The sequence below is a fragment of the Coregonus clupeaformis genome, chromosome 5, assembly GCF_020615455.1.
Source record: "Coregonus clupeaformis isolate EN_2021a chromosome 5, ASM2061545v1, whole genome shotgun sequence".
In the NCBI taxonomy this organism is placed as follows: domain Eukaryota; kingdom Metazoa; phylum Chordata; class Actinopteri; order Salmoniformes; family Salmonidae; genus Coregonus; species Coregonus clupeaformis.
The window spans coordinates 40,456,232-40,478,747 of record NC_059196.1 but is presented as its reverse complement, the minus strand read 5'-3'; the positions used below and the strand labels follow the sequence as shown (position 1 = coordinate 40,478,747).

The 22,516-nt window shown below is 46.3% G+C and overlaps 2 protein-coding genes across 4 annotated transcripts; one reads left to right on the top strand and one right to left on the bottom strand.

Annotated features, from left to right (window-relative positions):
• Positions 1-3,113: 3,113 nt before the first annotated feature.
• Positions 3,114-15,738, bottom strand: LOC121557774 (centrosomal protein of 295 kDa). Of its 2 annotated transcripts, XM_041871251.2 has the most exons (31): positions 15,661-15,738; positions 15,310-15,408; positions 15,014-15,214; positions 14,722-14,846; positions 14,534-14,627; positions 13,814-13,927; positions 13,583-13,723; positions 13,198-13,381; positions 12,779-12,928; positions 12,357-12,611; positions 12,139-12,239; positions 11,785-11,991; positions 11,193-11,272; positions 10,044-10,848; positions 9,470-9,800; positions 9,111-9,332; positions 8,861-8,940; positions 8,052-8,172; positions 7,687-7,914; positions 7,377-7,567; positions 6,872-7,268; positions 6,535-6,735; positions 6,213-6,335; positions 5,879-6,079; positions 5,105-5,685; positions 4,776-4,931; positions 4,588-4,657; positions 4,094-4,435; positions 3,836-3,923; positions 3,599-3,698; positions 3,114-3,325 (listed from the first exon to the last, which is right to left on the bottom strand). In XM_041871251.2, the coding sequence occupies exons 2-31, from the start codon at positions 15,406-15,408 to the stop codon at positions 3,284-3,286; spliced, it is 6,030 nt and encodes a 2,009-aa protein (XP_041727185.2). In that variant the 5' UTR covers positions 15,661-15,738; the 3' UTR covers positions 3,114-3,283. The 2 variants fall into 2 exon arrangements, with proteins under 2 accessions (XP_041727185.2, XP_041727186.2); XM_041871252.2 differs by having other exon boundaries at positions 9,111-9,329; positions 15,310-15,729.
• Positions 15,739-15,876: 138 nt separating this feature from the next.
• On the top strand, positions 15,877-22,510 carry LOC121557799 (mediator of RNA polymerase II transcription subunit 17-like). Of its 2 annotated transcripts, none has more exons than XM_041871261.2 (12): positions 15,877-15,923; positions 17,551-17,821; positions 18,214-18,377; positions 18,683-18,902; positions 19,029-19,165; positions 19,281-19,515; positions 19,776-19,906; positions 20,118-20,302; positions 20,550-20,687; positions 21,469-21,586; positions 21,834-21,993; positions 22,146-22,510. In XM_041871261.2, the coding sequence occupies exons 2-12, from the start codon at positions 17,581-17,583 to the stop codon at positions 22,352-22,354; spliced, it is 1,938 nt and encodes a 645-aa protein (XP_041727195.2). In that variant the 5' UTR covers positions 15,877-15,923; positions 17,551-17,580; the 3' UTR covers positions 22,355-22,510. The 2 variants fall into 2 exon arrangements, with proteins under 2 accessions (XP_041727195.2, XP_045072290.1); XM_045216355.1 differs by lacking the exon at positions 15,877-15,923 and adding an exon at positions 16,333-16,410.
• Positions 22,511-22,516: the final 6 nt, after the last annotated feature.

Genomic DNA, 22,516 nt, shown 5'->3' with positions numbered 1-22,516 from the left:
AACATAAATGAAATGAGTTTGAATAGGAAATATAGCAAAATGCATAGGAAATGTAGTCATTGACAAGGTTAGCAATAATGATTTTTAATAGAAATAATAATTGTGTCCTTCAAACTTTGCTTTCGTCAAAGAATCCTCCATTTGCAGCAATTACAGCCTTGCAGACCTTTGGCATTCTAGTTGTCAATTTCTTGAGGTAATCTGAAGAAATTTCACCCCATGCTTCCTGAAGCACCTCCCACAAGTTGGATTGGCTAGATGGGCACTTCTTACATACCATACAGTCAAGCGGCTCCCACAACATCTCAATAGGGTTGAGATCCGGTGACTGTGCTGGCCACTCCATTATAGACAGAATACCAGCTGACTGCTTCTTCCCTAAATAGTTATTGCATAGTTTGGAGCTGTGCTTTGGGTCATTGTCCTGTTGTAGGAGGAAATTGGCTCCAATCAAGCGCCGTCCACAGGGTATGGCATGGCGTTGCAAAATGGAGTGATAGCCTTCCTTCTTCAACATCCCTTTTACCCTGCACAAATCTCCCACTTTACCACCACCACCACCAAAGCACCCCCAGACCATCACATTGCCTCCACCATGCTTGACAGATGGCATCAAGCACTCCTCCAGCATCTTTTCATTTGGTCTGCATCTCACAAATGTTCTTCTTTGGGATCCGAACACCTCAAACTTCGATTCGTCTGTCCATAACACTTTTTTCCAATCTTCCTCGGTCCAGTGTCTGTGTTATTTTGCCCATCTTAATCTTTTCTTTTTATTGGCCAGTCTGAGATATGGCTTTTTCTTTGCAACTCTGCCTAGAAGGTCAGCATCCCGGAGTCGCCTCTTCACTGTTGACGTTGAGACTGGTGTTTTGCGGGTACTATTTAATGAAGCTGCCAGTTGAGGACCTGTGAGGCGTCTGTTTCTCAAACTAGACACTCTAATGTATTTGTCCTCTTGCTCAGTTGTGCACCGGGGCCTCCCACTCCTCTTTCTATTCTGGTTAGAGCCAGTTTGCGCTGTTCTGTGAAGGGAGTAGTACACAGCATTGTACGAGATCTTCAGTTTCTTGGCAATTTCTCACATGGAATAGCCTTAATTTCTCAGAACAAGAATAGACTGACGAGTTTCAGAAGAAAGTTATTTGTTTCTGGCCATTTTGAGCTTGTAATCGAACCCACAATTGCTGATGCTCCAGATACTTATTTAATCAATACAACAGTTTCAGCTGTGCTAACATAATTGCAAAAGGGTTTTCTAATGATCCATTAGCCTTTTAAAATGATAAACTTGGCCCTATCCTTGGACCCCCACCAAGGCTTCACTCATATCAACAATGAGATAACTAATGTAAAGCATACTGTGTCCATAATAAGTATATAGGTTATAGGTTGAGAGCTTTTGTGAAAGAACACAGTTAGAAAGATATGGCATATAGAAGCAAACCGGATGGACATCATGAAAATGATCGGAGAGGTTGAGGGTAGAGGAAGTTCGGAAGTAAAAACAAACAAAATAGAATTATTGTAAAATTGACTGTGTCCATAAAATGTTTATAGTATTTATAAGCTGGAAGTAGAGGCCTAAGCGTTGTTGTTCACTAGTTTACTCCAATTAGGGGAGGGGTGGTGGGGTTGGAAAGTCATAAAGGTAAATAAAATGTATATTTATATATATATGTATTTATATATACACTACCGTTCAAAAGTTTGGGATCACTTCGAAATGTCCTTGTTTTCCATGAAAACATAAATGAAATGAGTTTGAATAGGAAATATAGCAAAATGCATAGGAAATGTAGTCATTGACAAGGTTAGCAATAATGATTTTTAATAGAAATAATAATTGTGTCCTTCAAACTTTGCTTTCGTCAAAGAATCCTCCATTTGCAGCAATTACAGCCTTGCAGACCTTTGGCATTCTAGTTGTCAATTTCTTGAGGTAATCTGAAGAAATTTCACCCCATGCTTCCTGAAGCACCTCCCACAAGTTGGATTGGCTAGATGGGCACTTCTTACATACCATACAGTCAAGCGGCTCCCACAACATCTCAATAGGGTTGAGATCCGGTGACTGTGCTGGCCACTCCATTATAGACAGAATACCAGCTGACTGCTTCTTCCCTAAATAGTTATTGCATAGTTTGGAGCTGTGCTTTGGGTCATTGTCCTGTTGTAGGAGGAAATTGGCTCCAATCAAGCGCCGTCCACAGGGTATGGCATGGCGTTGCAAAATGGAGTGATAGCCTTCCTTCTTCAACATCCCTTTTACCCTGCACAAATCTCCCACTTTACCACCACCACCACCAAAGCACCCCCAGACCATCACATTGCCTCCACCATGCTTGACAGATGGCATCAAGCACTCCTCCAGCATCTTTTCATTTGGTCTGCGTCTCACAAATGTTCTTCTTTGGGATCCGAACACCTCAAACTTCGATTCGTCTGTCCATAACACTTTTTTTCCAATCTTCCTCGGTCCAGTGTCTGTGTTATTTTGCCCATCTTAATCTTTTCTTTTTATTGGCCAGTCTGAGATATGGCTTTTTCTTTGCAACTCTGCCTAGAAGGTCAGCATCCCGGAGTCGCCTCTTCACTGTTGACGTTGAGACTGGTGTTTTGCGGGTACTATTTAATGAAGCTGCCAGTTGAGGACCTGTGAGGCGTCTGTTTCTCAAACTAGACACTCTAATGTATTTGTCCTCTTGCTCAGTTGTGCACCGGGGCCTCCCACTCCTCTTTCTATTCTGGTTAGAGCCAGTTTGCGCTGTTCTGTGAAGGGAGTAGTACACAGCGTTGTACGAGATCTTCAGTTTCTTGGCAATTTCTCGCATGGAATAGCCTTCATTTCTCAGAACAAGAATAGACTGACGAGTTTCAGAAGATAATTATTTGTTTCTGGCCATTTTGAGCCTGTAATAAACTTGGATTAGCAAACACAACGTGCCATTGGAACACAGGACTGATGGTTGCTGATAATGGGCCTCTGTACACCTATGTAGATATTCCCTTAAAAATCAGCTGTTTCCAGCTACAATAGCCATTTACAACATTAATGTCTTCACTGTATTTCTGATCAATTTGATGTTATTTTAAAAAATGGACAAAAAAAATTGCTTTTCTTTCAAAAACAAGGACATTTCTAAGTGACCCCAAACTTATGAACGGTAGTGTACACTTTATTACAAATATGATCTTTTAAATTACTGATTACAAACTGTACAAAAATACAAGTACAAAATACGTGCAAACACACGACAACAGATAGCAATGATATTGAAGATCAATTGTAAGACTGCTTGGCCCGTAGCTTCTGTAAGGTTTTCTGTAAAGAGAAAAAACATAATTCAAAAGGACTAATGTTGATGTACATCAATCAACTTCAACTTTCAATTAATTTAATATAATTTGACGTTTACATTTTAGCCATTTAGCAGACGCTCTTATCCAGAGCGACTTACAGTAGTGAGTGCATACATTTTAATACTTTATTCGTACTGCTCCCCCGTGGGAACACACAACCCTGTCACTGCAAGCGCCATGCTCTACCAATATCATATTTAATTCATTTAAACATTGGGGTATTTTAAAATGTTACCTTGTGAAACTCTTTGGCCTTCTCCCTGTTTTTGGCATATGCCTCCTGTCTGCTCCTGACCTCCTTCTGAAGCTTCACCTCATCTAGTCGGCTGTACAACCTGCAGAGACACAACCAAGAGCGAGGTCATGAGAGAAACGTGCCGCTGAACAAAAACATCTTAGGTACCAGAGTAGGATATCAGATCATGTTAATGTGGTTGGGTCTTGTTCCAGCAGAATAGAAATAACTTGTTACCTCTCTGTTCTCTGGTGCATCTCAGTCACGTCCTGTTTCCTCATCTCAGGAGTGCTGATCCTCACCTCCCCAACCTTCTTCAGCTTGGCTTCACTCACCGAGGACAAAGAGAGGAGGACTCGGTTCAGTAACACTCTACAACACCTAAGACCGAGTGTTTGACCCATTACTAACCCCACTTTCCTTCCCCAAGAGTTTCCATGTGTTGGTTGGTTGTTAACACAATATTATACTTATTTTAGTCTATTCTATTGTTACCTAGCATGGGAGGCTGCAAGGGAGTTTGGGACTTTGGCTGTTGCTTTTTCTGCTTGGCATCCCCTCGTGCATGGGTTGACTCTGCACTCCTCCCCTCTCTCCTGGGTTTAGTAGTGGATGACTGAACAGTGGTTGGGTCAGACTGGGCCCTGGTGGTTGTGTTGGCCCTGGTCTCAGTGGTGTCAGACTGGGCCCTGGTGTTTGCTTTGGCTCTGGCTTCAGCCCTCTTGGCTTGAATCTCCTCCACCCTGCGGGCAGACCTCTGGATCAGGGCTCTGCGTTTCTGCTGGAAGGCCTCCTGTAGATTCACGCTGGGACACGACTGGAACTCCAGCAGCATCACTTGCCATGGAAAGAGAAAAAAAACAAGTATAAACAAGGATTCACGTATGTACATAAAGCACTCCAGGAACCTGTACAGACCAAGAAAGGATTCAGAGAAGGAAAGAGAGAAGAGTAGGAGCCAGAGAAGTTGCAGGTCTTCTGGTTCTCACCTGCATGAGAGGGGGTTGTCTCTTCCTCCTGTAGGCTGGTGTCCTCTGGCAACACTGTCGACTCTGATTCCTAGAAAACATCACACCAAGGTCAGAGACTACCCAACAAAATGCATGCAGCGGAGGAAGTTACAGCCAAGATTCAGTTACTCAGTCTTCACAGATTCCTCTGGTCATTGGGCAGTCACCTTTTCCACAATGCCTTCTTTCTCAGCGTCTTCTTGGTCTGATACCTCAGTCTCTCCTTCCTCTTCCTCAGTGAGTTCCTGGTCCTGTAGTGTGGTGTCTGTCAGGCTCACCAGGGTCAGCATGGACTCGTCCATTATGCCCTTCACACTGCCCACCTCGTAAGAGAGAGGAGGAGAAAGACATCAATCACACAGATCAACCAATAGCATCACAGAAGACTCCTTCTCAAAGGCCGCCTCTCGAGTGACATCCATTATAACAACCCCTTCACTGGACCCAAAGTCTGAAAAACATTTGAATAGTGAAAGAAATGTCATGAAATACATACCATTATTCTCTCCCAGGTGGGAGGGCTGATCTTTGACTCTGAACATAGCTGGGCATCCGGCTCTCCTGCACCCAGGTCCTCAATGGTAATAGCACCTCCTTGGTCAACTCTATGAGGTGCTGGTGTACTCTCCATATCAGTGTCCCCTCCTTCAAGTGGCATGTCCAAAGTGGGCACATCTTCACAGAGAGAGAGGTCTGAGAGGGCACATGCTGCTAGACCCACCTCCTCTGCTCCAGGGGATACCTCCAGGGCAGAGTCATGGGGGAGGCACTGGGACGTGGTCAGCTGGTTCAAGGAGTCCTGCACGGCAGGCGAGGACTGAGGTGGTTCCTCCCCTCCTCTCAGGCGCTCAGGAGAGGGTTCAGAGGTGACGGAGGGGTCTGTGTCATCCTCAAACTCCTCTGAGCATGCAGAGAACTCAAGGTCCCCTGCAGGTGCTTCATGGTCACTTTCTTCGTCGTGGGAACATGGCCCCTTCACTTCCTCTTCTGGAAGGTGAAAGGTCATGGAGGGTTCGGCTGTCTCGTTGTGCGTGACCTCAGCCAGGAGGGGGTGGAAGGAGTCGGAGGCTGGATCCACTGAGAGACAGAACATAGCAAAAAGATGAATAGTCAGAACCTAGTACCTCAGCCATACCATAACAACAAATGAGGGAAAGGGGAATACTAGTTAGGAGGTGGGTGAACATCAATGTAGGAAACGGAGAATGAGGTCATAAAAAATATCAGGAAATCCTGATTCATCATTAGAAAACGTCTCTAATAGACTCACCCCCAGTCCTGTCTGCTTCCTGGGAGCTGGCCCCAGAGTGCTGCAGGATCTGGTAGTGTGGATGTGGCTGAGGCGCCAGCCCAGGGAGAGAGGAGCTGCTCAGTGACTGGGCTTCAGGGGCTCCCTCCGGGACAGACGACACTCCTGTCTGGCCTGAGCCACTCAGATCCACCCAGCCTAGGGAGTTAGAACCATCAGCTCCTAATAATAATAAAAATAAGCAGGTTTCAGTATAGCATTAGCAAGAAATGTGCTCTTGCACACTGAAATAAGACATGCAATAACACAAACCAACACACAGTAATATTCCATCCATGTTCATTGACTCTGTTACCTGAGCTCCATGGCCCCTCCACTTCCTCCTCTGGGAGGTGAAAGGTCATAATAGAGGGCTCAGCCTTCTCGTTATTAGTGACCTCAGCCAGGAGGGGGTGGAAGGAGTCGGAGGCTAGATCCACTGAGAGACAGAACAGAGTGAAAAATATTATTAACAGTCAGAACATAGTACCTCAGCCATACCATCACAACAAATGAGGGAAATGGGAATACTAGTTAGCGGGTGGGTCAGTGTGAATGCTGCATGAAATGAAGGATGAGGTCAAAAATAAATCAGGGAATTCTGATTCATCATTAGAAAACGTCTCTAATAGACTCACCCCCAGTCCTGTCTGCTTCCTGGGAGCTGTCCCCAGAGTGCTGCAGGATCTGGTAGTGTGGATGTGGCTGAGGCTCCAGCCCAGGGAGAGAGGAGCTGCTCAGTGACTGGGCTTCAGGGACTCCCTCTGGGTCAGACGACACTCCTGTCTGGCCCGAGACCCTCAGATCCACCCAGCCTAGGGAGTTAGAACCATCAGCTCCTAATGTAGAAAAAAAACTAAATCAGGTTTCAGTATAGCATTAGCAAGAAATGTGCTCTTGCACACTGAAATAAGACATGCAATAACACAAACCAACACACAGTAATATTCCATCCATATTCATTGACTCGGTTACCTGAGCTCCCACTCCATTGGGCAGCAGACTCATCCAGCTCTCTAACCAGAGGCCTCATCATCTGGCTCTCATCCTGGCCTTCATCCAACCACTGGGATGACTGGTCCAGTCGCATTTGACCAATCAGCTGGCTGACCGAGGTTGACTGATTGGAGAGCCCGCCAATCATTCTGCTCAAAGTCGAATCCCACCCTTGGTCCAGTGAGGTTGATTGACCTGAGAGCTGGCCAATCATTCGGCTCAAAGTAGAGTCCCACCCTTGGCCCGGTGAGGATGACTTATCCGAGGGCTGGCCAATCATTGGGCTGATAGTGGAGTCCCGCCCCTTGTCCAGAACCAATGAGGAGGACTTGTCTGAGAGGTGATCCATGATCCGGTTGACAGAGTTGTCCCATTCCTGAACAAGAAAAAAAAAAAACTTGTATTAGTTAATGTTCATACTAAAAATAACATCTGAGTATTTACTCTGAACCCATAACGAGTGTGAGGGTTTGGATGAACCCACCTGGTTGTGCCTCTGAGCTCCTGACTCTGTGTCCGAGAGGAGAGAGTGTGGGTCGGCTCCCCACACAGGTGACCCGTCTGGTCCCTCATTCTCCTGCAGTAGCTTAGACCAGGGCTTCTGCTGCCGCTTCTGCTGAGACACAGAGGAGCTGGGCTCCTCACACACGGACCCCTCTATCACCGAAGGGGGACCTGGATGGGAGGAGGAAGACAAGTTAGAGGAGGAAGGGGAATTGTAAGAGGATGCTGTTTGGAAATTCACTACTATAGGATACTGTAATCAAAAAGAAAGATTCAAATTGTGTGTGTACCCGTCTGGTTCCCAGCAGTACTGAAAGAAAGGTTGAGCTCCCTGGTGTATTTGTCTATAATGCGCTGGATACTGCTGCTGTGTAGGAGTGAGTCTAAGCTGGGAGGCCCAGGACCAGATACTTCCCTACAGGAACTGTGTCTGGACGAAAAGGAGCCATTGGTCAATGACTTTTTATTTTCCCCTCCTCCTCCTCCTATTCCAAACCCAGCCAAGAGCAGGGAAGAGTCTTATGGGGGAAAAAGAGAAAAGAGGATTAGATATCTCCATCATTTTAAATGTAACTATAATTTATCACGTATAATTTCTGACATGACTGAACTGGATAGATCCTCAATTGATTAGGCCTACAAACAAGTCACACACCTATTTGGGTGGACGTGTGTTCAGGGTCAGTGGTGGCGTAGCTGCCAGAGGAGATGGTGGTGGAGGACAGGTAGTCAGGTTCTGAGGGTCTATGGGCTGACTGTAAGGATACGCTCTCCAACTGGACAACACAGATGACCGGGACAAAACACAGTGGACGACACCAGGGTTAGACAGGAAGGGTATAATAACCTAGTGACTGTATATAAATAACACTGTGGGAAAGAGCTCAGTTCAAGTGTAGAAACCTTCATGAAATATGTTTTCACATATACTTCAGGAATAATTGATTTACATCATAGCTCAGAAAGAAAATACAGACACACTCACACAGAGATACAGAGACACACACACACACAGAGAGAGAGACACATGGACACACACACACAGAGAGAGAGACACACAGAGAGAGACAGACACACACAGAGAGAGACAGACACACACAGAGAGAGACAGACACACACAGAGAGAGACAGACACACATGGACACACACACACAGAGAGAGATACACGGACACACACATTGAGCTCAGTTCAAGTGTAAAAACCATCATGAAATATATTTCAAATATACTTCAGTTCAGGGTAATATTGATTTACATCATCGCTCAGAAAGGAAACAGAAACCCAGACACTCACAAACAAAAACAAAAAACAGCTTCTTAAGCAATATCATGGGTTTTGTAGGACAGACCGCAAACCCTCAGATTTGGCAGCTTCCCATCATTTACCCACAATACGGTGGACCTCAGAGGGAGTCAAATAAAACCAGTAAAAACCCTCAGACTTAAATCATGGGTTAAACTTACCTCTGTAGGAGATTTGCCAGGGACACTTCTCCCAAACTCACAGGAGTGATAAGACTGTTCTGGGAGCGCTGGGGTGGGATCTAGGACAAAGAACAGTTGGATTAGAGTGACTGAAAATGTCTGAGAGGACTCCATGACAATCAGTCTAAATCTTATAAAAGTGAAAGGACCCCTCTCTTATAGTCTGTGGTAACCACCCTGGCATAAGATATCTCCATATTCCCCTTCATCCATTTCTTCCTTTCCTTACCAGGTTCAGGAGAGGCACCAGCCTCCAGCCGTAGTCTCTCTCTCCAGGACAGCTTGCTGGATCTACCAGACCCGATTACTGTCTCACTCCCAGTCCCTGTCCCAGCTGTGTGTTCCCATGCACTGGACACAGAGGTGCCGGAGTGACCTCTCTCAGAGTGGGCCGAGCGGTCCTGGTCTTCTGGGACTGCCCTTTCAATACGAAACAGCGTCACACTCTCTTCTGGACACAACACACAGAAGCAGGTTAGAGATACACGCTTGTTTATGAAGGATGTATACAAGTGGTTACCAGAGCTGACCACTGCCATGTGTGGTGTGGTGTATGGTGCCCCCTGTGGGTGTGGCTGGCTGGCTGACCTGTGATCAGGCTGGCATTGGCTGGCGTCTCCACCTCCTGGATGGCACTGAGCTCGTGCTGCTCTGTCATCATCTCCATGACGGCCAGCCTGGCGTGGGCCACCGGGGGTTTGGCTGCCCGGGGGTGGTGGTGGGGGAGTGGGTGAGGGGCGGGTCTGTCTGGGTGTGAACTCTGGACGCCGAGTTTGTCGTCTTGGCTCTGATTGGCTTCGACAGATGGTGAGGCTTGCCCATTGGACTCCTCGATGGCCCTGAGCAGAGCTGCCATCAGACGGAGACGCTCTGACCCCAGGACCTCTGACCCCAAACCATCAGCGGTCTCTGGACCAGGCTGGTGGAGCCACACACAGACACATACAGACAGACACAGAGACACACAGAAAAGGCTGGTCAGCTATTTTATAGTCAGTAGGCAAAGTATATCCATGCAATTTCATTGACACAATTTACATGTTTGGGCTACCTACTTGTTCTACATGTTAGTGTTACTCTTACTTTTTTTTATAATTTTAAACCAATAGCAGCCCTGCCTTAGTAACAGCAGGTAAAACCCTTGAGGTGTTTGTTTCCTCACCTGTGTGTCATCAGCAGTGAGCAGTGGCTGTAACGCCTCCCTCTGTCTCCTCCTCCGCTCCCTCTGTTCCTCCTCCAGCTCCCTCTGCTGCATAAAGATCACCTCCCTCTGGGCCTCCACCCTCCGCTGGGCCTCCCGTAGCTCCTGCCTCTCCACCTCCCCCCCAAACCTGGCCGGGGCCCGCAGGACAGGCCCAGGATTCACCGGGGCCTCCACAGGGAGAGTAGCTGACTCTTCTGAAAGGATTGGGCTGATGGCTGGGATGGGGTCAGTTCTTGATGGGAGTGGGATGTGTGGAGTAGGGTGGGGGGAAACAGGATGTGGTCTGTAGGACTGGGGGTCCAACGAGGTAGAGGGGGGAGGTAGCCTCCCAGGGAGGTCCTCTGTGACCCTACTAAACACATTGTCTGCCAGCCAAACACCTGCTCTTTGGTCCCTTAGGCTTTCAGCTGTGGGTTCTAGCTGCACTGGTGAGGTCCTGGAGTTAATATGCGAGCCGACTGCTGTGCCAAGACGGAAGAGAGTTTGAGCCAAGATGGAGGGCTCCCGTGTGGGGAGGTCCAGAGGGGTGTGAGCTCTAGAGTGGGTACTAGGTGCTACAGGGAGACAGGGGAGCAGGGCAGAGCCATAGGGGAGTTCCAGGGGCACTGTCGGGGAAATGATTTCTCTAAAGTGTGGTAGCGGACGGGCTGTGGTACCAGGAGGGAGACGTGTTGACGTAGTTACACCAGAGTAGCGGTTTCTTAGCGTGCGTTGGTACTCTTCCAGACGCCTGCGAGCCTCCTCAACTGACTGCTTATGAAGCCTAAGAGATTGAAACATTGAAAAATGTTTTTGTTTTTTTTATGACCAAAAACAACAATAACAGAAGACAAGATAAAGACGTTTTTTTATTGTCACATAGGACAGATAGGGTCAGCCATAGCAAATTAGCATGAAGTGCCTTGCTCAAGGCACAGACAGATGTTTCACCTTGTCGGCTCAGGTATTCGAACCAGTGCCCTTTCGGTTACTGGCCCAACGCGCTAACCGCTAGGCTACCTGCCACCCTAAGATATTTGTGGTGCACATGATACACAAATCAGCAATAGGCAGCTCTTTTAAATGTTTGAATTTCGTCATACGAATCAGCCATTGCGAGAAACACACCTGTTCTTGTCAAAGAGATGCTGCTGATAGTCTTTGATTCTCCTGGAGTGGTCATCCTCAGCAGCTGAGGGTACAGTAGACTGCACAGGAACAAACACAGAACATGTCAGTGTCGCTATTGCATATGTGGAAACACACAGTCACACACACGGAGCTCAGTTCAAGTGTAGAAACCATCATGAAATATGTTGAAAATATACTTCAGTTCAGGGTAATATTGATTTACATGTCTCTCTCACACACACACACACAGAGCTCAGTTCAAGTATAGAAGCCATCATGAAATATATTTTTAAATATAATTCAGGGTATTATTGATTTACATCATGGCTCAGATAGATACATACACACAATCCCACCACAACCACATGTATTCACACAATCCCACCACAACCACAGGCATTCACACAATCCCACCACAACCACATGTATTCACACAATCCCACCACAACCACATGTATTCACACAATCCCACCACAACCACATGTATTCACACAATCCCACCACAACCACATGTATTCACACAATCCCACCACAACCACATGTATTCACACAATCCCACGTATTCACAATCCCACCCACATCCACCTACCTCGGGAGTTGGAGCAGCAGGGCTGACGTCCTGTGCTGGTGTTTTCTGTGTTCCAGATGCAGCGGCGGTGTCCTGGGTCTTGGCCGTCTGCAGCTGCTCTCTCTCTTGTTGGGCCTCCTGCAGCAGCAGCTCCAGCCTGCTCTTCTTCTCCTCTAACTCCTGTAGCAGGACTATCTGCTCCTGCTTTTGTCTCTCCAGCTCCTCCTCCTGGACAACAGAGGCAACCACAGGGCAAACTATGAGCTTACACTTTCCCAGTAAGGTTAATTCATTCACTTTTTTTACCCCCCCCCCCGATACATTACGCAGACATGTTATAGACATGCATGAATACATAGATACAAAGACACACACCCTTCTCCTCCTCTCGGTTTCGAATGTGTGGATCTTCATGGCTTGTTTATCAGGATGGAGCAGGGTACCAGCCACTATGGACTCCTCTGTTGTCTCTATAGCTGATCAGATAAAATAAATGAAATGGATAATCCAAAAAACACTATAGAAAAAAATGCTTCTCTTGACTCTTCAACTTGTAGCAGCAAATCAAGAAGATCTACCAAAGGCTCACTAACCTTGGGCTGGCTGAGAGGGGTCAGGGAGTCTGGGACTAGTGGTCAAAGGTCGGCCCCTCTCCTCACTGGCCAGAGAGCCTGTCTCAATGGTCGTACCGCCTGCAGTCGTGTTGCACTCTGCTGTCGGAGTAGTTTGGCGGTCAGACGGGGGATCAACCAGCCTCCGGTAGCTCCAATGGTCTCTCTGTGACCTGATGCGGGTCAATAGTTTCTTCAAGGCCTGTCTGGGAGCGCCACCTAGAGGCCTGGATGGTTCTACCATGACAGATAAAACAATAGTTTATTTCGTGCACACGATCCAACTCCATTTATTACAGTTTCCACATAACCTTTTTTGACAACACTATGGTAATACTCTGATAGTCAGTAAATCAAACAATCAAAGCCAGAGTCCAACATCAGAAAGTCATCCATCTCTTCACCTTCATCCGGTTGTTCCTCTGCCCCAGCCAAGGGTGTAAGTTCAGGAGTTGCCTCCTCAAGGGTCAGGTCTAGGTCTTCATCCTGGCTGCCAGTGGACACGGCTGGGAGAGGCTCTGGGACCAGCTGCAGCACCAGGTCACCTTTCACTCCTGCAGGCAAGAGATCAGTACAGGTTTAATTGGACGAATTGAGAAACTCCACTCCAACGTACTTATGGTAATTAGGTACCATAATAATATGTGTGTCCACACTACTCTGTCTGGGATAGGGTTAATGTCTCCATTTCAATCAAGTAAAACAACTTATCTACGCATCATGGCAATACCAACAAATTGTGTACTCAGGGCCAGAGTAGAAAAACATTGCTGCAGAGAGAGCACTGAAAAATTAATCGTGATTTGGACCCCCCCCTCCTTACTCCTCTCTCCAGTGTACATGTCTTCGAAGGCAAACTCCATGTCCCTCTGCCAGTCCTCCCTCATCTCCTGTCTCTTGTGGAGCGGCTGGAAGATCTGGGCAGGCATCTGAGCCATCACCTGCCTGCGCCTCAAAAGGTCTGTCTGATGCATGTGTTCCAGCTCCACCAGGAGGCGCTCTCGGTCCTGACAGCATAACAAACATACATATTGCTGTTGTCTTGGCCTTGACACATCCAATATGTATTCAAAGGATTTCAGGCATTCATTTAACAGGTCAGGACAGGTTTAGCCTCCCTATGCAGAAAGTCGTACAATAACTTTTCTTTCATGTTATCACTTGTATAGTCTTCAACAAGGTGAGTGTGGTTGTGTAGCAGTATGTACCTGTGTGAGCTGTTCCCTCCTCAGCGCGTGGTTGCCCCTGAGACGAGCCTTCTCCAGCTGCTCCCGTCTCTCCCTCTGCTCCTCCTGCCCTAGCTCCTGCAGGCGCAGCGTCTCCTCCACTGCCACCTCCTGTGCGTTTGGCTGAGGGAACAAAACACACCGGTTACATTAGAAAGAGGACAATATCCCACTGGGCCATTGCATCTTTTTGAGCTTTTAAAGATAGATTACCTGTGCTGTGTCGACTTCCCTGTCCACTGCAGTCTCTGGCATGTGATAGTGGGTCACAGAGAAGGCATCCACGTCCGATTTCTTCACTGCATGCAGCTTCCTTGACTCAATATTCTGTAAAAAGTAAAAAGAAATGCACAAAATTTGAGAATATCTTTTCTGGTATTGTTTTGAAAAGATCTACTGATACTGCTGTTTGCTCATACTACAATATAATATTGTTAGTTAAATGTGTGCTTTAAGAATGTTATGAGTGGCGCAGTGGTCTAAGGCACTGCATTGCAGTGCTAGCTGTGCCACTAGAGATCCTGGTTCGAATCCAGGCTCTGTCGCAGCCGGCCGCGACCGGGAGACTCATGGGCAGCGCACAATTGGCCTAGCGTTGTCCAGGGTAGGGGAGGGAATGGCCGGCAGGGATGTAGCTCAGTTGATAGAGCATGGCGTTTGCAACGCCAGGGTTGTGGGTTCGATTCCCACGGGGGACCAGTATGAAAAAAATAAAATTTATAAAAATATGTATTCACTAACTGTAAGTCGCTCTGGATAAGAGCGTCTGCTAAATGACTAAAATGTAAAATGTAAATGGATGGAGAGCCCTATATTCCATTGTTACAGTGCCTGATTATGAACTTTCCATCCCAAACCTACAGGCTCGGAATACAACTTTTACTGGTATGACCATAGGTCCCAATGTGCCCGATTCCTAAACATGAACTATACCTCAATTGGGTTGGGTGGAAGGGACGGGAGGTTGGCCACTTTTGATGCCCTCTCCTTCTCCACCTGTATGGCCTTCTTCCTAGCCTCTATAAAACTTGAGGGAGAAGAAAAACATCCCAGATTTAATATCAAACAAAGTAACAATCCCATGTTTGTTTGACCAAATAAAATCCAGTTGACAGGCTCACCGATTTTGTTCCTCCTGATCTTTCTGTCTCTGTGATTTGAGCTCTTTGAGGGCTTCTCGATAGCGCTCATCTGCCCGAACATGATTCTCCTCATTTTTCAGTGCAATTGCCTCCCAGTCAGGCTCCTGGGGAAACATGAAGTGTGCCTTGACCAGTTGTATAGGGAAGTATTTTGTGCTCTGGGGCATAACCCAAGTTGCTTACAAATTCTTACAAAACCCAGTAACGTTACATTGCAGACTGCCAGTGTATCACACATTGCTAAGACATGGGTTGAGAGTTGAGTGTTTACATTTTCTTTGGCACTTCTATGTCCCTCTCCCAAAACTCGGAGATTGTCCTGGTATAACTTTCGCAGGGTGTCCAGTTTCTCCCTCTGCTGTCGCTCCCACTCCTCCTTCAACTCCTCTGCCAGGTTCTGCAGCTCGCGCTCCCTTCGCTGCTGCACCTCCGTGCGGATTTGCAGGGCGATATACCGCTCCTGTTCCCGCACCTGTGAGAGAGTGGTAGCTAATGATCAGCATTTGGGATGTAAGCATTGTCACTGAGAGCGAGTGTTTGCTAGCTAGCTAGTTAGCTACTGTATACCTGTTGTATTCGCAGCTTCCTTCTCCTTTCGTGTTCCTCTCGAATGAGTTGAGCTTCTTCATTTGGACTTAACCGTAATCGAGCCACTTTTCTCTTCATCTTTATAAAATTCAGGGATGTTGAAAGGCGAAAATATTAGTTAGCTGGTCAACGGCACTGGCTGAAAAACACCCATGAAAAACAAAGGCCAGGCAGTTGTGCTAAACTAGCTAGCTAGCTGGCACCAGAGACTTCAGTTCAGAACAGGAAAAATATTCCAGTTTGCACGTTTTCGCAATCTAAATTGTTTAAATATTGATGATGGATTAGCTAAACAAATAAACAAAACAATGCTAATTTGAAGTAACTAACGTTCAAATGCGTTGCAAAATCATCCTCCAAAGTGTTGTTTATTAGCCAAAATCCATGCCAACGAGTGAAAGCGTTATTTCGTTTAAACGTCACTTCCTATTTTTAAACTGCGCGTTGAATCATGTGATTGGATGCGTTACATCATGACCAAAAGGTGACGGTTTGACCTACAAACTATTATTATGGAAAGGGGAGACACGAACACGATGGTGTTCTCCGTTTTGCTCTACGACCCCCACAAGTGTCACGGGACTTGTCTGAAGGTAACCAGTACTGGTTTTAAAAAACGAATGGAAGTATTAAGGTAGTTTTGTGCCTACCCAAAAAAAGGGGTTAAATATGTGTGAAAATATATATATATTTCCTGAGTTTTTTAATATCTCCTAGATTTAGGACAGACACTTCAAAACCTTGTTTCTTATTATTTATTTTTTGACTGTCCTTTTTGCCATTTATGAATGTGATATTCAATGTGTTTCTATAAAAAAATTTATCAAATGTTTATATATATATTTATATACCTAAAGGGTCCTGCAATTCAAAATCAAATAGCTAAATGATCCATAGTATGACCATCTTAAAACAATTCCATATGTCAATTTAAGGGCACGCAATGCCTTTCTGGAATGTAACGTTACCCATATTGTACATCGAAATGCACTGTAGGTGGCAGCATAGCCCACTTCCAGTGGTAGTTCTGCAGGACAGTACACACGAAGAAGACATTGCAAAAGTCGCCCTTTCTGAACCGTAAGCTATATCTCTATCTAGCTAGCTATCTCACGTTCTGTTGAAAATCGACTGTATTCCACGTCTAGCTAATTGTAATGTGCATTAGGGAGCTCGATTTTATACTTGGCTCAGCGGACTGGCTTGCTTGCTTTGTTTAGCTAGCTATCTGTTGTTAGCCAATGCTAAAGTTAATTGAGCTAGCTACAGTATATAATAATGTCTAGCATCACTCATTGCCAACTACACTGAACAAAAATATAAACGCAACATGTAAAGTGTTGGTCCCATGTTTCATGAACTGAAATAAAAAATCATGACATTTTCCATACGCACAAAAAGCTTATTTCTCTAAAATGTTGTGCACAAATGTGTTTACATCCCAGTTAATGAGCATTTCTCCTTTACCAAGATAATCCATCCACCTGACAGGTGTGGCATATCATGAAGCTGCTTAATTAAACAGCATGATCATTACACAGGTGCACCTTGTGCTGGGGACAATAAAAGGACACTTGAAAATGTGCAGTTTTGTCACATAACACAATGCAACAGATGTCTCAAGTTTTGAGGGAGCGTAAAATTGGCATGCTGACTGCAGTAATGTCCACCAGAGCTGTTGCCAGAGAATTGAATGTTCAATTCTCTACTATAAACTGCCTCCAGCGTCATTTTAGAGAATTTGGCAGTACGTCCAACCGGCTTCACAACCACAGACCATGTGTAACCATGCTAGCTCAGGACCTCCACATCCAGCTTATTCACCTGCTTGGGGGGGTGCTGCTGAGGAGTATTTCTGTCTGTAATAAAGCACTTTTGGGGGGGGAAACTCATTCTGATTGGCTGGGCCTGGCTCCCCAGTGGGTGGGTCTATGCCCTCCAAGGCCCACCCATGGCTGCACCCCTGCCCAGTCATGTGAAATCCATAGATTAGGGCCTAAGGAATTCATTTCAATTGACTGATTTCCTTATATGAACTGTAACTCAGTAAATTCTTTGAAATTGTTGTATGTTGTGTTTATATTTTTGTTCAGTATATATTTGCTACATGGCTAGCTGTAGTCTTTTTAGCGAGCTACTTATTTGTATAAACTTGCCCTGGTCTGTGATCATAGTTATGGTGGGTAAAATGTAGTGATTAGAATGGTTTTGTGTGTGAAGTTTTAGGTGTGACTCCTCTTCGCCATCATCATGTCGGGTGGTGGTCCAGCAGTGCGTGTCAGCATCGAGTCGTCCTGCGAGAAGCAGGTCCAGGAGGTGTCTCTAGATGGCATGGAGACATATGTCCCTCCCTTGTCCATGTCCCAGAACCTGGCCAAGCTAGCCCAGAGGATTGACTTTGGCCAGGGATCAGACTCCGATGAAGAGGGGACGGAAGTAGAGCCCAGGGACCCCCAGGAGTGGGGGAAGCAAGAGCCAGAGGAGGATGAAGGTATGTCACCCTATGGACACATTCAGTGTTTGTCTACACCAGCTTCATTAGTTGACTGTAAAGTGATTATTTCTGCCTTGGAGAGTTATTATCGAAAACCTATCATACCTTATGTTCCTGAGACCATCTGATAGACATGATACCAATATCGTAATATTTTTTCCATGGCAAAAATGAAAACACAAAGCAGTTCACTCTCTTTGGTCCTTTAAAAACCTGCTGTTTGTAAAATATTGTGTGTTATAGCTTGGAAAATAAATAAATGTTTGTTTTGTTTCCTTGCCACGCGTCTGGTATGGTCCCGTAGCAACATTTATGATTTCTATTAAGCGCTCTGTAGGGAGTTGGTCTGAACAGAATGGTTGATTGATACCTGCTCCTTCTTCTTCCAGCCACAGTGAAGTTCCAGCCGTCCTTGTGGCCCTGGGACTCTGTGCGTAACAACCTACGCAGCTCCCTGACGGAGATGTGTGTGCTATACGACGTCCTCAGCGTAGTCAAGGAGAAGAAGTACATGGCGCTGGACCCAGTGTCCCAGGACCCCTCAGCCGGAAAGGTAGGCCAAGCTAAGTGGCTTTACTCAGGACTTTAATCTTTTCAATGCATCTCAGTAGTCTCAAGTGGTTCACTCTTCATTCTTCATTCTGTCTTGATTTGCACTGATGTGGAAGAACTAGACTGACAATGAAAGCAAATTCCTGGTACACAATTCACATCCAACATATTGCTTACTTTTACCTATCCTGTGTTTTGAGGTCACTGCAGATGGATATGAAGCCACTTTGGACTATTTGACATGTACTTATGACCTCACTCTCTCTCCTCTGACCTCCCCACTCCCTACCTCACGCCCTACTCTAGACACCCCAGGTGTTCCAGCTCATCAGTAAGAAGAAGTCTTTGGCCACAGCAGCTCAGCTGCTCTTGAAGGGGGCAGAGAAACTAACCAAGTCAGTGGCGGAGAACCAGGAGAACAGGAGACAGAGGGACTTCAACTCAGAGCTGCTGCGGCTCCGCTCGCAGTGGAAACTACGCAAAGTAGGAGACAAGATCCTGGGAGACCTCAGCTACAGGAGCGCAGGTATGGAGGCTTTAACTCTGCTCAAATGTGTCATTTAGTGTCATTGCAGTATTTACCACCTTCTGCACATTCAGTGTTTTTCTGACATTATATAGCTCATTTCTAATGCCATGTCTCGCTCTGCAGGATCCTTGTTTCCTCATACCGGCACCTTTGAGGTGATAAAGAACACAGACATCGACCTAGACAAGAAGCTCCCAGAGGATTACTGTCCACTGAACGTCCAGATCCCCAGTGATCTGGAGGGATCAGCTTACATCAAAGTGAATAGAGACTGCTGGCCCTTTGAACTTTTCCTCAGCTCAGAGAACATACCTCTTTGTGATGATGTCAATGTTCGGCCTGGCCTCTTAAACATTGTTATGTGTTGTCTTCCAGGTTTCAATCCAGAAACAAGCCCCTGACATAGGTGACCTAGGCACGGTGAGCCTGTTCAGGAGGCAGCCTAAAGCTAAAGCAGGCACTCAGCCGTGGCATGTGAAACTGGAGGCTGCTCAGAACGTGCTGCTCTGTAAGGAGATCTTCGCTCAGCTGTCCCGGGAGGCGGTTCAGATCAAGTCCCAGATCCCCCACATCGTAGTCAAGAACCAGATCATCTCTCAACCCTTCCCAGGTGATGACTCTTTACAATGCTTTTAGGGGGGTTATTGTAGCCTATGGAACATGTATACTCCATGAAACCATGCATTTTGCAAAATTAATGCATTTGAAATGTTTTCTTTTGTCTGTGTTACCTGGAGTAGTACGTTCTAAGTGTCCAGATATGCTTTTGCTGTTATTTTGCTGTTATTCACCCCTCGTCAGGTGTGCAGAGTCCTACTCTAGGAGATTTCTTTATTACACCACCATTAAGGTTGTCTATCCTCCCTGCAGGTCTCCAGTTGTTAATTTCTCTGTGTCACTCCACTGGAGAGAAGAAGAACCAGAGGGCGTCGCCAGAGAAACCCAAACCTGACGACCACCTCTACGTTTTAGAACACAACCTGCACCAGCTCATGAGAGAGGTGGGTCCGCTTGTCTGTGTGGAAAATTATGGAACTAAATTGAACCTGACCGTCTAGTAATTGTATTGTTGACCAAAGACGTACTCAGATAGATACTGACCATACTAAGTCCCCCATGTTTAAAAAAAATCTTATACATATGCACCACTGCTGATTGTGTGAACTGTGATACATATTGATCAATATAAATGCCCATCCTTCCCACCCACAGTTCCACAAGCAGACCCTGAGTTCAATAGTAATGCCCCATCCAGCTAGCGCCCCCTTTGGCCACAAGAGGCAGCGTATGGCGGGGCCCATGGCCTACGACAAGGCTGAGATCTCCAACCTGCAGCAGAATGAGGGCTTACTGGAGAAGATCATCAAACAGGCCAAACACATCTTCCTACGCAGCAGGCAGGCACAAACACACACCACATCACACATCAATGACAAGCTAATACTATCATACTGTTTTACATATTTTTTTTATAAAATGATCTCCTGTCAGGCTTGTTCTTTCACTCAAAGCACCTCCTATCTTTGTTGTAAAATCACAAATCAGGAAAATGTTTGCACAATGAAACAGTATGTTACTGAATTAGATTTTTACAGGACAGCAACTCAACATTGACTGCAAGTCCACCCCTCGTGTTTGTTTCAGGGCGGCGCGGACCATCGCCAGCCTGGCCAGCCGTATAGAAGACCCCCAGATCCAGGCCCACTGGTCCAACATCAATGATGTGTACGAGTCCAGCGTCAAAGTCCTCATCACCTCCCAGGGTTATGAGCAGATCTGCAAGTAAGTGGAGCAGGAGCCAGGAGGACTGGCCACGCCAGAGCAACAGAGGCAGAGTACTGTCAAAGCCAGGAGGACTGGCTAGGCCAGAGCAACAGAGCCAGAGTACTGTCAAAGCCAGGAGGACTGGCTAGGCCAGAGCAACAGAGGCAGAGTACTGTCAAAGCCAGGAGGACTGGCTAGGCCAGAGCAACAGAGGCAGAGTACTGTCAAAGCCAGGAGGACTGGCTAGGCCAGAGCAACAGAGGCAGAGTACTGTCAAAGCCAGGAGGACTGGCTAGGCCAGAGCAACAGAGGCAGAGTACTGTCAAAGCCAGGAGGACTGGCTAGGCCAGAGCAACAGAGGCAGAGTACTGTCAAAGCCAGGAGGATTGGCTAGGCCAGAGCAACAGAGGCAGGGTACTGTCAAAGCCAGGAGGACTGGCCACGCCAGAGCAACAGAGGCAGAGTACTGTCAAAGCCAGGAGGACTGGCTAGGCCAGAGCAACAGAGGCAGAGTACTCTTTATACATAGATTGGGGGACAGTGTTCAGAGAATAGACTTCTGGGCCAGGAAGTGGCGACATATCCTCTAGAATAGAACATATGGTGAGATTGGAGAATGAATTAAAAGGAAAAGAGTAGGTTCCGTGTTCGAACAACAGAAGAGGTTTCACTTTAATTAATTACCACCAATTGAATTGGGCAATTATTCAGCTTTTTCAATGTTCGGTAAAAGTCATGTCTAGAAAAAACTTTGACCATGGAGAAAGAATGTTCCATGACCTTTTGTGTGTGTGTGCAGGTCTATCCAGCTGCAGCTGAACATAGGGGTTGAGCAGATCCGAGTGGTGCACAGGGACGGCCGTGTCATCACCCTCTCTCACCAGGAACAGGAGCTGCAGGACTTCCTCCTCTCCCAGGTCAGGGGACACACTGACTGCTCTCACACCACCACCTACTGCTGTTTATGTACTCTGTATTACAGTCAAGTATAGCTAGAAGCCACCTAAAATGCTTTCTGTATGTATAACTAGATGCATTTGCTAGACCTAGTTCTTCTCGGAAACCTTTATTCAAATCCATTTCAAAGTATTGATGTAGCCTTTTTGTAGCTTCCTGTCTGAATTAGTGTGAGTAACAGTTCCCCCCTGTCCCCTGGTACTACAGATGTCTCAGCACCAGGTCCATGCGGTACAGCAGCTGGCTAAGGTAATGGGTTGGCATGTTCTGAGCTTCAGTAACCATGTGGGCCTGGGCTCTGTGGAGAGCATCGGAAACGCCTCGGCCATCACCGTTGCCTCCTCCAATGGGGAATACGCCATCTCAGGTACCGTCGTTCAATCAATCAATCACTGGCATATTGGCAGTCATTCACCTTAAACAGCTCATTTAGTCCAAAAACTCATGACGATCTGAATGACTGAAACTTATAAGATAATGCTAATATTTGTCCAAATTAATGTGTTGTATCTTTTCCAGTACGTAATGGTCCAGAGAGTGGCTGTAAGGTCCTGGTCCAGTTCCCACGCAACAAGAGCAAGGAGCTGCCCAAGTCTGATGTCATCCAGGATGGGAAGTGGAACCAGCTGCGAGGGCCCTACAAGGAGGTCCACTGGAGCAAGATGGAGGGACGCAACTTTGTTTACAAGATGGAGCTTCTCATGGCTGCCCTCACCCTCTGTCCTTAGGTCTGTCCACTATCACACACACACTCTCTCGCTCTGATTTTTACTATGGGCTGAATCCTAACTTGATCCACTTTTGTGGAAATCATGCTTTGATGTTAGTAGATTTGCTTGGACATTTGACTTAACTGGGACCTGTGCCAATGTATATATTTTTTTTTCGAT